General features: G+C 38.4%; 1 protein-coding gene across 2 annotated transcripts; it reads right to left on the bottom strand.

Moving 5' to 3' along the window:
- Positions 1 to 319: 319 nt before the first annotated feature.
- On the bottom strand, positions 320 to 10702 carry LOC103476332 (ubiquitin carboxyl-terminal hydrolase 2-like). 2 transcript variants are annotated; one of them, XM_008428608.2, is made up of 13 exons: positions 10467 to 10556; positions 6101 to 6212; positions 5975 to 6022; positions 5772 to 5889; positions 4631 to 4742; positions 4435 to 4545; positions 4292 to 4356; positions 4104 to 4207; positions 3139 to 3219; positions 2968 to 3046; positions 2753 to 2860; positions 2212 to 2332; positions 320 to 814 (listed from the first exon to the last, which is right to left on the bottom strand). In XM_008428608.2, the coding sequence occupies exons 4-13, from the start codon at positions 5881 to 5883 to the stop codon at positions 709 to 711; spliced, it is 999 nt and encodes a 332-aa protein (XP_008426830.1). In that variant the 5' UTR covers positions 5884 to 5889; positions 5975 to 6022; positions 6101 to 6212; positions 10467 to 10556; the 3' UTR covers positions 320 to 708. The 2 variants fall into 2 exon arrangements, with proteins under 2 accessions (XP_008426830.1, XP_008426829.1); XM_008428607.2 differs by lacking the exon at positions 6101 to 6212 and having other exon boundaries at positions 10467 to 10702.
- Positions 10703 to 16264: the final 5562 nt, after the last annotated feature.

Below are 16264 nucleotides of genomic sequence, written 5' to 3'. Positions count from 1 at the left end.
GGCTGTGTTTCCATTAAACATAGAACTGCATAAATTGAAATTACGAAAATAAATTCGCTTTATGGAAACGTACCAATTTCGACAAAACTCACGTTTTCCCTAAAAAGGCACTGAGATGAGGTGGTGTCGAAAAATTTGTTGTTCGCAAAACTGCGAATGGGTGTTTTCTATATTCAATACATGCAAAACCTCAATAAATAAACTCAGATATTTCAACCCAGACTGGATTCATACTTGTAACTAAAAGGTTGTGGCTCCAGATGGAGCTAAAAATCTCTGCAACTGGACAAATGGATGGCTAAATAAAGCAAACATGATATGGAATCATTCAGTGACGACTTTTAATCATTTACAGACTTTGGATGTAAAGTCAGCAACTACAGTCACATCACATTCACTCTGCTGTGCATAAATACTGTACAAAAATATTACTGTCTCCACTTAAAAACATCTTCAAACCATCGCTGGAGTCAACAAGCGGAATAAATTAAAAAGAATAAATTATGTCTTCTGAAAGATAATTTATAAATATTGAAAGGAAGTGTCGAAAAATGGCCGTAAAAACAACTTTTTCTTCAGTTTTGACCCTTTTCAAGAAGCTTTTCCAGAAGCTATGTTCACAGTTTGTAATGGCAGTTCCTTCTCCACCAGAGGGCGCTCTAGCTCCGTGTGTTCAGGCTCAGTTGAGTGCAGCTCGTCTCTCCGTGTCTACAGCCGACACGTCTGGTACTTTCCGTGTGAAGAGTTGGCCATCTCGTAGAAGAGGACGTAGGCGTTGCTGTTGCGCACCTGGCTGGACGACATGGGGCTGACCCTGCAGAGAGACGCGCGACATGTTTTTAATTTATTTCATTCATTTAGATCTTAAAATGAACACCCTACATTTTAACATAAACAAAAGTTTTGAATAAAAAGGAGTAGTTTGATGAAAAGAACAATCGTGCATAGATAGGTGGCACGTTATTGCTTACATCCGGAAGAAAAAAAACAAAAACGTAGTTGAGCCTTTTAACTAAATGAAACCTGGAGAAGTAGGGATTATTAATTGAATGCAGTGCGCCACACGCTGGGAAGTAGTTGCAAAACAAGTCACAAACACTTTTTTCTCGCTCTCCTTGTCGCTACGCAGACTCGTTACCATAGCAACTGACTGACATCAACGCTACTATATGTTTCAGGATTCAACACCAAAAAACACTCAAACATTTCCCACACAAAGAACAGAACATTCAGGTCATTCATGTTTTCAGGCTTGATGTTTATCTTTGTGATTATTGATAAGATCACTGTGGTACATTAGCTACCTTTGCGGTTAGCTAGTCTAAATTAGCTAATCTAATACAGCAGTGGTTGATAGCTACTGATGCTCTCCTGATGATCTGTCAGTCGCTGTGTGTCGCCTTTCTTCTTTCTTTTTTTGTTTACTGAACCAAAACACCAAATTCCACAGCACATTGTCATGTTATGGTTGTTAAAATCAAGCTAGCATAGCTGACCTACTTTCCTCTCCTTTGCCATTTTCTTTTTAATTAAAACTTTTTCCTAACCTTATTTAGTTGTTGTAGTGTTGACATTTGGTAGCAAAGCACTGCGTCTCTTTTATATATCATGCATACATTAAAGATTTAGCGCTTCATATTGAAGACTTGACAGCTAAAACCAATGCTAGTCATCATTTGCTAGCAGCCTTTTTTCCTCCTTTTTTACAAACTAAAAATAGGACTTGTTTATCCTTTTCAAACATTCCCTCAAACTTCTACACAATAGGTGAAATAGGGAACGATCTGTGAATTGTATAACATCATTCAACGAGTCTTACATTTTATATAATGACCTAATTTTCCTTGATATGTTAATTGTTGATGTGTGGTTTCCAGTTTATGTTTTCATCAAGAGGAATTTGATCTCTCTCACGGTTAATCTCAACCCCATCAACATCAACCACTCTTTTGCTAAATATCATGTAGTTCGTTTTTTCAACATTCACTGATAATTTATTTACATTATGTGCGTGTTTAACCTGCTGAGCACACGCACATACACAAATCCACAGGCTCGTAAACACACAGCTGACCCCTAATTTGGTCGTAAAATTTAAGCTGCTGCAGAGTTTTACGGCGACAATGAGGTCAGCGGTGGGGGCAGCAGGTGGAGGCTGCGTGATCAGCCTGATAAGCTGATACGTGAACCCAGTGAGGTGAGATCTGATACCTGGAGTCGTTGTAGCTGAACCACTCCCCCTGCGCCGGATTCCTGCAGGACGACGTGTAATGGCCGCCCAGCGTGTTCCCCGTGTGGTTGGACACAGCGTACAGGTTGTAGATGGGACGCTCTGCAGGAAGAATCAATTGTTTAATGTGCTTTACATCCCAAAAACATCATAAAAACCAGTGACAGACATTAAACTCTGTCGAACGCCATAATCAAAATTATTGGCCAATGTTGGAGTTATTATGAATCAAAATCAGCTTTAACCAGCTTAGTTTTGGTCTTGATTTAAAGGATCTTAGTGTTTCAGATGTTTTGCAGTTTTCTGGAAGTTTGGTCGACATTTGTGGTGTGGAGTTTTTCTAAAATTTGCCGGGATGTTAGTCCTTTAATCCTGTAAATAGTGACAGAAGACCGACTTTGTAACTGTCTTTATGTGACTCTGAAGGATCAGGAACTAGATTTGGGCCTGATTTGTAGTTTTTAGCTGTAACAGATGAAGCTTCTTCTCGAGACAGTTTCTGTTTTTGCTGCAGATACTCACCGCTGCTGTCCGCTGAAAACTCCCTCAGGTCCAGATCTTTGAGAGGAAAGTTGACGAAGGTGTTCAGTTTGCTCGCTCGGACATTTGAGTCTGAGAAACGTTTCAGGTCTGAGAGGCAAACCGGGGTCAAGGCACAAAACGTTTATCTGGTATACTTTTATGTTAGTGGGAGGATTAGCATCTGCCTGCTGCAAAAACGACTGCAAAAAGGATACGAAGTACAAGAACCTGAGGGAACCTCTGGATGCTGAACCTCTTGGTGCATTTTCTTCTGGCTTTGCATTTGTTGCAGGTCTGAGAAAGAAACAAAGGTGTTGCAGGCAGTTAGATTTTGTCTGCAGCATCTTAAAACAGATAAAGCTGCTAGCCGTTGTCAGGTCTGTTACCGGTCTTTCTTCTCCGTCCAGCACGTCTTCCCTTGTGAAGAGCTTCAAGCAGTCCTTCAGCGTCACTTCACCAGAGTTCTTCTGTAAAGGATCAGTCAACATCCAGTCAGGAAAATTAATTTATCACAATCTCAGAGTGTCATGATCTAAAATGAAGGTTTCAAGAAGAATTTAATGTTTTATTGATTTTTTTTGCTTTCTGAGAGCTTAACATTATCAACGCCAGGATAGAGCAGTAAAATGTGGGGCTGATTATTTCAGTAATTGATTATTCTGATGATTAATTGATTAATCAACAAAATAATTGATTACTCTATCAATTATACTTATGATTAATTAGCTAATTATCAGAATAATCAATTATTCTATGAATTATATTGTCGATTAATTGCCAGAATAATTGCTTATCCTATCAATTATTCTGATGATTAATCGGATAAAAAACTGCAACATTCAGCATATTTATTTCTGAGCTTATTTTCCACTTTAGAAATACATAAAAATGCAATTAATCAAGTAATTCAATAAATTTTCTACATAAAATAAACATGTTATTGTCTAAAATGCAGTAACAGCATTATTTTTGCGAGGCTTGACTATTTGTGGTAAAGAAAGCATCTAAAGCTCAGTCAACCCTTCAAACATAAACTGATTAATCATTGATAGCAAAAGTTGCTGAACAGGATTTGTTTTTTTTTTTACTGAATTTGAACCAGGTGAAGGAAAAACACTAGATGAGTTCTGGGTAGAACATATGGCTTTTTAAAGTCTGAATACTCCAGTTAACGATTAATCGTTCACTAAATTAGTTAATCCGATTAATCGTTTCAGCCCAAGTAAAATAGTTGCTGGAGTCTCATCATTTGGGTTTTTGTAGAAGTAGAGTTTTAAGCAGAAATCGGGTTTATTTCAGGTAAGTGGTGCTGAACCAGAATCTGATTGGCTGGCAGGTTGTGTCTCCTCACCTGTGCGATCGGAACCGATAGATCCCAAAACGGCTCGAACACGGTGGAGCGGAAACCACAAACTGTGCAGGTCAGAGAGCTTTTCAACTGCCCCGCAAACAGGTCTGGAAGCAGGCATGTGAGAGGTCAAAGGTCACGTTCACTGGAAGGCAGTCATGTTGCTTCGCTGATGTTTCAAAGACTCTTACCAACGACTCTACTGTCCTCTCTCTCCAGGTACATGTTCCACGTCCGCTGGGCTTTTTCTTCATCACTGCAGATCAAATAATTGAGATTTAGCAGAAGAACACGAGTGAAGCTGAGAAACCTCTCGAGGAGGGAGTCGGCTTACGGGAGGTGGTCGATGTCCTGGACAGACACCTTTTGCCGGATCGTGGCCCTGTTCACCTCGTTGTGAAGGCCGTCCAACAGGAAGCGCAGGAACTCCTGGGCGTCCTGCTGGCTGCAGAGAAAAACGATTTTATCCAATCTGACAACTTCTCTCATCTGAGGTTTGAGGCTTCCTGAGAAGAAGAAGAGAAACTTACTTGCAGCCGATAAATTTGGGGGCAAATTTCTGTATCTGGTTTTTGAATTCGGACGGACTGACGGCCTCGTTGTTCACAGACGTCCACAGATTCTGAGTCAGCTTTGCAAACTCTAAACCAGAAAACGAAAGCAAGACAGGAAGAGAGAAAAATGTTAGCGATTTATTAGTAAATCTATCCTTAGTCTCACAGTCTAACAGGAATCATCCCAACATAATCTCAAACTCTGCAAATGAAATCGAGAGAACATGGAATGCATCTCTGCATGTTTATATATTTATGAAGAACCGGAGGAAACAAAGAACCCATCCTGAGTCCCACAGTACCAAAAGTATCTGCTGCCAATATTTCAACGGTCAAAATCAAATGTCCAAATGAAACAATCTCAAAACTAAATATTAATGCTCAGCAGAGAAGGTCAGTGGTAACTTCGGTCTCTGTCATGAATATCAGAACAAATTTAGATTCAACACAGATGACATGTTTTAATGATGGCTGAGACTTTGATGCGTTGATTTTATAAATTATTCACATAAATTTAAAAAACTTCAACAGAACTTTTGGCTTTCTTTTTTGTTTATGTATGAATGTTCCACCCGGAACATTTGTGTTCGCACGTTTCTGGTACATCTGTAAATCTGACGCACAAGTAACATTTACCAACAACTTGAAAAGAACCAGAACATATTAAAACAATACATATATTTGCTATTGAGTTCATATGTCTATTTATTCAATAATTTTGCAGGAAAAATGGGTTTTTGAATTGAAAATGTTGATTATTTTGTAAATGCATAGTTTTGATTTATTGTAATGAATGAATTACAGACATGTCCCTCCTCTAGTATTACTAAAACGTCTGCTGACCTGATGTTCCCACCCTGAGCCCAGGATGCATAGCGTGCCACTAAAGGTGATAAACGTCCACTGCGCTCAGATTACGTCGCMAAAACGACACATTAAACACTGCAGCTTTTCTGGGTCTCGTTCGCTGACTGAAGCTGGAAGGATTTGGGTTTAACAGCTGAGCCACGATGAGGGAGTGTAAAAACATAAAGTTTACAGGTTGAGACCTACACCTGACTCAGAAACCGTCTGAAAGCTGATAACGCAGCATTCGTCACGCAGAGGCTCAGCCCACCTTCCATGAGCGCCGTGTTGGTCCGGCGGTTCAGCTCCATCAGGTGGAAGTTCCACAGGCAGTAGTCTCTCAGCTCGGACGTGTTGCTCAGACACTGCAGGATGGAGTTCATGAAGCACTGGAAACGAGAGCAAACGTCACCACGGATCCAGTCTGAGCTGCTGGTTTCACTGGGAGAGATGCTGGGAGGCTGAGAGGCTTACCGTGTTGCCCAGGTTCCTCAGCCCCACCAGGCCCTGCGGACTCTTGCTCTGTTCACAACAGAAACATTCAAAATTACCTCAGACATCAAAATCCTACATTTTTCAGCCTGACTTCAGCTTTAAGACCTTTTTGGTTCTTTTCTTCTATTTCTCGTCTGTTCCAGAGTTTATTTGTACCAAGTTGCTTTCTGAGATGTTTCCGCCTACTTCGTGCTGTCAAGACAGGTTCTGTTTAAGTCTGGAAGTAATCACCACAAAACCACAAAATTTATTTTTTATCTAGTTCCAACAGCAAATATCAGTAACACAATAACTAACTAACGTACATGATACAAATAATCAAGCATTATCGTGTTATTTAAAAAATGAATTGAATTACTAGACTGCTTGATTTCTTAATGTATTTCGAATGTATAAAACAAGCTTACGTGGCTAATTTTTGCATTTTTTGCTACATTACGACCATAAATATATTTAACGTGGGAGGCCAACACAAAATGATATACAAAAGCGAAGTAGAAAGAAAATTAGACAGAATTAAAAACATTTTCAACTGAAAAGTGCGGTGTGTAAAAGTATTCAGCCTCATTCAGCCAGTTGCCTTCAGAAGTTGCCTGATGACTGCTAATGGTTAAATGATGTGTAATCTAATCTGAATTTTTTTTTTTTATGTTCATGGTTCTAATGTGACAAAATATGGAAAAGTAGATATTTTTATTTTTTGTTCTATTTCAGATCCAAGCTCCCTCTCCAGTTTCTAACTGAATATTTGGTTTCTGCAGCAGCAGCAGCATTTTTTATTTTTATGCTGCAGTCTGAATCATACGATGAGGTCAGATGATGTCAGATGATGTGATGGTGGGAGGAGTCGGGTTCTGGATCTGAGGTCACGGGGAGAATAAATTAGTCTATGCAGACGACATCGTGGCGTTTCATCACGTTGTCGTGATGAAACGCAACATGTCTCCATAGTTTGATTCATCCAGGCCTTAAATAACCTTTTCCTTAAAACACTTCCTACTCAGTCTGGAGGACAGAAAACTGAAATGTCTGTGCTCCCATATTATTTTCACATAAATTAGCTGCAAAGTATCACTGGTTGATGTTAGAAATTTTCAATAAATCAACTTAATAAATATTTCGAGGGAGGATTTTGATGGTATTTCTGCTATGAAATGATGCATTGTGGGTAAAAAAAGTACTATAACCTTACACATTTTCAAATAATTGAGTACTTTTTATATTACTAATATCCCAAAATATGAATGCATGACACCTGAAATGGGTTTAAATGTTTTATATAACAGTAAAATGCTACAAAACAGAGATTAAATTAAAGAAAGAGAAGAAAATAAAGGTTTTTGAGCCCGCCCCCAAACATCGCAGCCCTGGGCTACCGCCAGACATTTCTACAGTCTGGGTCTTAGATGCTTTCTGCTAAAAAAAGTTCAGTTCCCAGAGCCGCTTACATAATCTGAAAATGAGTAAAAATAGTTTTATTTTTATAATCAACACCCGCATTTAGTTTCATTAAGCCACCCTGATGATCTAATGTTGACACAACAGATTGTTTCGAGGTGATGATGTTCCAGCGGGCGCTGACATGCGGTTCAGTCATCACTTCTGTTACATAATAACGCAATAATGAGCTGACCAAGCAGCGAAATGCATCAACGCCTCTGCTGACAGGTGGAAATGTAAATATGTTCACCTTTAAACTGGGAATTAAGCAGCAGCAGCAGCAGCAGCAGCAGCAGCAGCAGCGGCTCATGTATGGAGGGCATAAAAATAACATAAAAAGCTTGAGAATGTGATTCATTAAAAAAAAACTTTTAAACTTATTTGTAATATTTGTTTATAATTTTCAACAGTATTTATGTAAAATCATCACTATTCTTTCATTTTTTAAAACTTTTATTCAATATAATTTTTTGTGACATTTCATTTAAGTAGTTTTTATATATTCTGTTTTTATTCACTTTTTAGAAAACTATACGTTGGTTTATTTTATTTGCAGCACATATTTTAGATCAGTTAGAATCGGCATTAAAAAACCAGCATTGGTCAATTTCTACTTATTACTGCTATTAATGCATGTATAATCCTAGATAACTCTGGTTTAAATCGGTCTCTGCCATCTGGAAGCAGACATATGGTGTGGGTCCAAACCAGCAGGACCGGGCTCACAGGAAGTGATGCGTTCAGGTGAACTCTGTGCACCGGCTGGCAGGACTTCAGAGAGCCTGGGAACATTCTGTGCTGAAATATTGGCGCCCTGCAGGCGTGCAGCATGTGACGGCGGCGGTGGCAGCAGCCTCGCCTTGGCTGAGGGTGTAAACACGTTGGAGCGGGTTCTGGAGACCCGGCTGAACCCAAGTTTTATCGTCTAGATGTTTACACAGTAAACACAGAGCGACATGGTTCAAATGAAAACGCAGGAATCCAAGGAATCTTAAAGGAAAACAGCAGAAAGTGAGGAGAAATGTGGATATTTCCAGACAAATCCTCCATCCTGAAATGTTTTCTGTAAATTCATGATGGATTTTTATTTTTAAATCACTGTGGAAATGGACACTGTTTGAGAAATGACTCATTTAAAAACATGATTCTATTTCAGCATCTTTTGGTATTTCTCCCTTTCATACAGAGATTATTTTAGTAACGGACTACAGAACTCATGTTATTTAGGAAGAGGCTCATTATAAAGTTAAAATACGTTTTTGATGAATATTTGCAGGAATAAAGTAAAGTTTTAGCATAAAATTCCAGCTGCAACTGTTTGTTTTACACAGTAATGCAGATTTGTTATTGAATATTTTGATTTTAGGGATGTAAATAATTATTTGAGTAATTGATTTTTCAGATTTTTAGGTATTTTTCTCCTTCATCCAGATTTTTAAAAAATGAATTATATGTAATTAGTTTAGTTCCTTTTGTAAATATGAAAATAAACATTTTATTGCCTAAATGCAACAACATAGCTACTTCAGTGAATTTGAACCAGGTGAAGTTAAAGCAAAGATTTTTATCTTATTATATGCACTTTGTTCAGTTTTGACTTAATTAATACTGCTTTAAATATGTCCTTTTTTTCAAGTTTGTATTTTCCGGTTTATGATTAATTGGTTAGCTGACGATTATTTCAATAAACGATTAATCATGATTAAAAACCGACGATTATCTCCGTTTCCTTCGGTCCTAAGATGAGCATGGAGTTAAATGAAAACTCTCTGGTCTCGGTTGAGGTTCTGGTTATGTAAGAAGCTCCTCGGGTCGACCTGAGCCCGACACCTCCGGCCCACGTAAACAGAAATATGTGCTGACTGCGGGCCGGTCCTGGTGCCAGCAGAGTCCTGCTGTGTGAACGATAAGGTGTTCTTCCTGGGACGCGCCGCTTATCAGCAGTTCTGCTTCCCGTTACGCAACAGCCCCACTTGATGCAGCCGTCTGCAGCTTTTCTCCCCAACACCCGATCCGCTCCGCATGCAGGACGCCCGGCTCAACTTTACCGTCATTTCTACACACTCATGCAACATGCAGCCAAGATTCAACTGTGTTGGTCAATTTAATCTCTGTGGAAAAGTATTTACACCTTTATAGATTCCTTCTGTTTTTAAATGTTGCAGATCATCAAATAAACTTTAATATCAGAGAAAAAGCAGCAGGTAACTAGAAAAAAAGCGGGTTTTTTTTAAAGTGATGATTTATCTGGACTCGGCAAAAGCAGGCCCAGATCATCACACTACCACCACCGTGTTCGACTGTTATAGCTGTAGAGTCGTTGCTTTTTGAGATTTCTTTGCCTGCTTCATGTCATGTTTTTATCTTTAATGCAAATTTTATATACATTTTTAACCGTTTTGGAATAATCACTGTGTCGTTCTTTCAGCAAATGACCTCTATTGGAGTCTTTAAACGATTAGTCGATTAGTTGGAAATTATTTCAATAATCGATTAATCATGACTAATCATTTCAGGCCTATTTTGTAGCAGAAAACAATGATTATGTCTGTGCAGCTGTTTTCCTTTAATGCATTATCTCACAGCATACTGCAATCAGGCAAAACATTATGACCACTCACAGATCTGGTCAGGTGAGGCTGGAGTTTAACCTGCTGCAGACGAAACTCCAGGAGAAAAAACAGTCAGTGTCCACGCTGGTCATAATGTTATGCCTGAATGTTGCATGTGATTGCTTCCAGTTTTATTATTATATTTTATGTGCAGAAATGCTCCAATATGATTAAAAGTCAGAAATTTATAAAACACACCCTACTTTCTACATAGAAATAAAAAAATACTTTTTGTCTTATTTAAGTGCAGTTAAATGCACCTCTCTACATTTCTAGGGTGAATAAAAATATAAATTCTTCYGGAAGAAAACAAAAATTGATAACTAAAAATTGATATTTGCGGAGAAGAATGAAGTTAATCTGCAGGAAAAAACACATTAAAACCTTTTTCCAGAGAAAAGACCCGGATGTGGACTCACCTTGGCCGGGTTGATGATCAGACCCATGAAGGTGTTGACCAGCATGGAGCGGGACAGCTGCTTGCGCCGCAGCTCCGGTTCGTCCAGCGGCAGCCCGACGGGGTGTCCCGGGGCCGTCACCGTGTAGGAGTGTCGCAGAGACGGCATGATGCTGCTGGTTCTGTCGGAGTGCTGGTTCGGGTTGCTGGTTCGGGTTTAACTCCCCGGTGTCGGTCGGTTCTCAGATGTAGAAATGTGACAGGGGCGGCGCGCGCCTCAGTTTTTACCGAGGGACGCGAACGGCCCCACCCACTCTGAAAATCCACCGGTGATGCCTTCAGGTGCTGTCGGAAATACAGCGTTCATGGACAAATTCAGTTGGAAATAATGCCATAAAGGTAAAGAAAAATCTAAAATATGTCTTTTAAAGCTACTTAAAGTAAAGATAACAAAAATTGGCATTAGTTTGAGATATTCTGACAAGTTTAAAAAGTTAGAAGATCAATTTATTCAGCTAATTCCTTGTTTTATTCCTGTTTTCTACATACGAGCAATTAATGATTACTTTTTTTTTGCTTAAGTGCAGCTAAATGCACTTCTTTAAATTTCTAGGGCAAATAAAATGATGAGTTCTTCTGGGAAAACTGCTTTAAATATAAATAGAAAAATAAATTTAGAATATTTTTTGTGTTTATGTAATTAAATACCATGGAAAAACACAGCTAAATTCATACGTAGCAGATTATAGCTAAAACAGTATATTTTTCATTAAAATATAAAAGAAACCCCAACATTTTCTAATGTCTAATGATGACTTTAGTAATCGATTATTCTGATTTCATGGTATTTTTCTCTTTCATTCAGAGATTTTCTTTTTAATTACCTGAATCATATTGTGAAGAAGAGGCTTGTTATAAAGTTAAMATATGAACATTTTCATATACATTTGCAGGAATAAAGTAAAGTTTTGGGATGAAATCAGAGGTGTCGCWAATAATTTTACACATTAAATGGCAGATTTGTATAGATATCAATTGTTTTAAGATATTCTGAATTTAGTGCTGCAACATTCATGCTGCCTGAGTAAAAATGTTTTAATTTTTAGTTTTTAACAATTTATTAAAATAAATGTTTTTTCCCCATAATGTGGAATAGTTATAAAACAAAATCAATTATTTTTAAAAGTAAAATTTGAATGTATGGTGCATTTTCTTTAATCAAAATGGGGTCAAAATTATATATACAAGCTCATATATTATATAAACGTTGACTGGCTTCTTTGTTAGGTACACCAGTTCAATTGCTTGCTGACACAAATGAGCCAATCACAAAGCAGCAGCTCAGTGCATTTATATGAGGTGGAGAAATCTAGGTAGAGTTGAAATGTAGCATCAGAATAAGGAATGAAGGTATTCCAGAAACATTATTATATTAGGAAAAAAAAAAAATTGTACAGTCAGTCTAGCGTTAGCATTAGCATCAGTGAGCTGGTGAATTAGCATTAGCATATCCAAACTAAATAATCCTGTGAAATGAGAAAAGAAAAAATTATGTTTTGTAGATTAAGATCAATCAGTGTGTTGGTAAATCAATCTCTAGAAACAATATTTATGACATATAGTGGAATAAATCAGGTGCCGTAAATTTAGGTAAAGTCGGCGATTTGATTGCCGACTTTGCWAGCAACGATGCTAACCTTAGCATTAGCAAATTCTTTGCTCTATGTGCAAGTGATAGCCCTCGTGCTAATATCAGCATTAAGCTAAAATAATCATTTCTAGCTACTTTTTGATATATTAGCTASATTTAGGTGTCAGGRGGGAGGATGTCTGGGTYGGTTTCTAAGCTAGCTAGTTRCTAGCTAGCTAGATAAGTTAGCTTGACTTGAACAAGTGGAAACTATAAATAAACTAGCAAAAAAACTTTGGAAAGTAATCACAGTCCCTTCAGTCTCTCCCTTCATGGCGCCTCAGAGAGATTAGGTTATGTAGTTGCAGTTGGGTCAACATTAAGACGGTTTTACGCGCCACATTCATAGACAGATGGGAGCAGAAACATGAATTTTCTTCCTCTCCTCGGTTAGAATATTAGAGCTGAAGCAGCTGCTGTTGTGAGGAAGAGTTCGGCTGCGCTTTKAGCAAAAAGCAGACAGAACTGGAAGGATTTCTGCCGACTTATTAAATCCAGTGTTTGCTGTTTGAGCTTCAGCTGAAACCAAATAACAGTGATTGTTCTGAGCTAATTATTCCCAGCTCAACTCTCGACCTTGGCTCTGCTATGACCCAGTTCTGACTCTGATAAGAGACTTGACAGCAGCCTTGAAGCGCTTTAATTGCCYTTTAATGTTCTCCAAAGACTTTTAATCTTATAGTTAAAGATGAGAGGATTTTACAGCTKGAGGCAAAGTCAAAAAGTCCTCAGTTATGTAACAAGTGAGTGAAAATTYGCCACTTGAATGCTCTACCTGCAAAGCATTGGAGAAGGAAAATAACCATTTACAACAAAAATACAACATTGCAAACTGTAATCTGAAAAAATCTGGTGTTTTTCTAGGTTTTTGAAACACTGAAACATCCAGTCTGGGCCTCCCTTCTGAAGCTCCTGCCCCCGCGACCCGACCCCGGATAAGCGGCAGAAAATGGATGGATGGATGGATGAAACATCCTGCTATGTCTCTGTGGAAAACGTAGGAGCATGAATTACGTCAGAGCGAGGACTGCCTCACAGCAGAGTAATCTGCCAGCRAGCCCAACAGGATCTGTGAGTGAAGGAATCTCAGCAGAAAGCCCATAATTAGCTCTTTCAGGTTAAATGGGACGTGTTAGCTTTGCCACATTCCAGACTGAGGCTCTGCTGTTGCAACACGTTTCTTTAAGAAGCGTCTAATTGCTTTATTATTGGGTTGYAAGGCCACACCTGCAGGATTTGGTGAGAATTATCCCTAAAGTAAATACCRGCTGCACCTTKCTTTCTAGAATCAGGTTGAAACCAAATTTGCCTTCAGGATACGTTATATAAAAACAGACTTCTGCTTTTCTGGTTTCCTGTTCCAGGAAGCTGAGCTGCTCTGCTAATGTTTGGATACTGAGTTGGGTAAGACACTATTAGTCAACATGCTAGTGATATCTCACATCCTACTGGTAGAGTTTACATGCTAGTCACTCTATAAACTAGTGATAGTTCTCATTAGCATTAAGCTAAAATAATAATTTTTAGCTAATTTTTGACATGTTAGCTACATTTAGCATACTGAATGGAGTAAGTCAATGTAGTYCACATGCTGGTGATACTCCARATGTTACTGGCATCATTTCAGCTAACCTTAGCACTAATGTTTGCAAACTRAGTCGAGTTAGTAACTTGTAGTCAACATGCTAGTGATAACTCACATGCTAATGATAGCATTCAAGCTAACCTTAACATTTAAGCTAATTTTAGCTGGCACAATATTGCTTGCATAATAAATGGAGTATGTCATTGTTAGTCCATATGGTAGTGATACTCCACATGCTATTGACTATATTTTAGCTAACCATAGCACTGTTGCCTGACCACTAGGGGAGTCTGGAGTTGGTAATATTACATATGTCATCATGCTGCTGATCTATGACTTTGTAAAAGACATGAAGTGTAATGCGTCATTTTGTTTGGATTTTTACTGAGCGTCTGGTCCCAGATGATTTGGAGTTCGACTCCCCCCAGTGGTCTGGAGGACTTTGCAGCATTTTATACTTAGTGTTTTACTTTTTCCTTTTATTTTCTGTGGTTACAGCATTTTTCATTTACAGCATATCTTTGATGCATTTGTTTTTGGGGGTTTTTGTCCTTTTTTTCCACCTGCCATTTTTTCTGACTGACCCTCCCTGATGAACACAATAAATACCTTACAGTATTCAGCTACTCTGTTGGGAAACTGAATAAGTWTTTTTTTTGCATTCTTCTTTGCAAACACATGAACATATCCTTCCTCTATCATTATTTCATTTCCTTTAAGGCTTATATTAGGTTGTACAATGTAAAACCTGAAGTAAAACTCCTCATTTATGTGTAAAATCTTGGTCAGTGAAGCTGTTCTGACTCTGATTCTTCTGATTTGTTTCGTTCTTCTGCTTCAGCACTGAATGGATCGCAGGCAGACAGAGAGCTTTATCTGTGAGAGCAATTAGCAGCTTTACCCTTTGTCAGGACTGTTAAATCATCAGCACCTCGACCTTTGTGCAGTGATTTAGAGATAGGAGAAAAAACTCTTGGTTTCAGTTAAATTTACAGGGAACCGGAGGAGTTTATTCACAGACATTGGGGTAATATTTATATTTCTAGAAATTTCTGAACGACTTTGCGAAACAGAACCTCTGAGGCGATAAAGGTGTTGACATTAATGAACATAATGATGAATAAACCCAGCTGACGGCACGTCCTGCACACCAGCACCGATAATCACCGGTTAATAATCAGCTGCTCATGTCACCTTATGTAAGGAGTCAGATTATCCTCATAAAACCGGTTATCACTCATTTCAAGGGTGCAACCGTATGTTCATCATCATCATCATCATTGTCATAAATGTCAGTGTAACCTCCTGAATAGTTACAACACGCCCTGACAGAAAGTGATCCCCGTTCAGTCGAATACCTTCCTGAGGAGTCACACAATCCTTCTCTGTAAACTTTGCAATCCCTCCCCTCACAGATGGAGGCAGCAGGATGAAGCAAAAGTCTGAAGGAATGACTCCCTGGATTTATTTTTGATTTTGATTTTAATCCTTTATTTGATTTTTTTTTCTGCCACCCAAAGGACAACCTGTGGATGGTAGAAAGTAGGAACCTTTCTCTGTAAGCAGCAGAGAAAAAGGTTTTACTAGACTTTCAAATATATACCATTATCATTTATTTTTATCTGTAAATTTAAATAATAATAACTTAATATTCAAAAGTCATTCAGTTTAATATTCAACAAGCTGAATATTAATATTAGTGACAAAAACCTCTGACTGTGGCATCAGCAACACGGAAACCAGATTTGAATTTGAATTGCACCAGATTTGTAATTAAAAATTTGCTATTTTTTAGCTAATGCTTTTGATAAGTACAATTACCTTCCTAGTTAGTGGTGCCACCACTGGTTATTATATTAACAAAGTATTAAGCTGCTCTTCTCAATGTTATTTTGGTTACTTGGATTATATTTAAGTTTAGCTTAAAATTGTGATTTTATACAGAAAAAATTAGTGTGAGTGAATCAGTCTTAGTATAAATGTGTTTCATTGTTCTGAGATTCTAAGTTAACACAGTTAAACCTGTTTAGTTTCATCATTTTGAAAACTAGAATGGTTTCTGGTGAAGTCAGGTAATTTGGGTAATAGTGATAAAAACAATGAAATGAAATAATTCCGTTTAAATTATGAACAATTCACYTGCTGTGGCCGCAGCACCGTCTCACAACTTCCTCCTGGTACGTATGGATCTGAACTGATCACTGCTTGTTTGTAATCAAATGTCTCAGGGTTTTGATGCTGATCAGGAGGATTAACCCACGCTCTACTGGAGGCTAGAATTACAAGCAGCACTTTGGAAAAAGTTTTGAAATCAGGGAACATTTTTCCAAGTGAACTCAGGTTCGGTTGAATGTATTTGTGAATGCCAAACGACCTGGAGACAGCACCAAAAGCAGGAAGTGGACTATAGCGCAGGGCCATCCATCCATCCATTTTCTTCCGCTTATCCGGGGTCGGGTCGCGGGGGCAGCAGCTTCAGAAGGGAGGCCCAGACTTCCCTCTCCCCAGCCACTTCTTCCAGCTCCTCCGGGGGAATCCCAAGGCG

Source organism: Poecilia reticulata, linkage group LG14, assembly GCF_000633615.1.
Source record: "Poecilia reticulata strain Guanapo linkage group LG14, Guppy_female_1.0+MT, whole genome shotgun sequence".
Lineage (NCBI taxonomy): Eukaryota > Metazoa > Chordata > Actinopteri > Cyprinodontiformes > Poeciliidae > Poecilia > Poecilia reticulata.
The sequence above is the reverse complement of the archived record's forward strand: the minus strand, read 5'-3'. Positions and strand labels throughout refer to the sequence as shown.

Bases quoted from the DNA above. Each gene is read 5' to 3' on its own strand.
- LOC103476332 (XM_008428607.2), bottom strand. From the start codon at position 10,613: ATGCCGTCTCTGCGACACTCCTACACGGTGACGGCCCCGGGACACCCC. The intron at 4,743-5,771 runs GTGGGCTGAGCC...TTTCTGGTTTAG, and splicing joins CAACACGGCGCTCATGGAAG to AGTTTGCAAAGCTGACTCAG. The intron at 2,861-2,967 runs GTATCCTTTTTG...TTTGCCTCTCAG, and splicing joins CCCTCAGGTTCTTGTACTTC to ACCTGAAACGTTTCTCAGAC.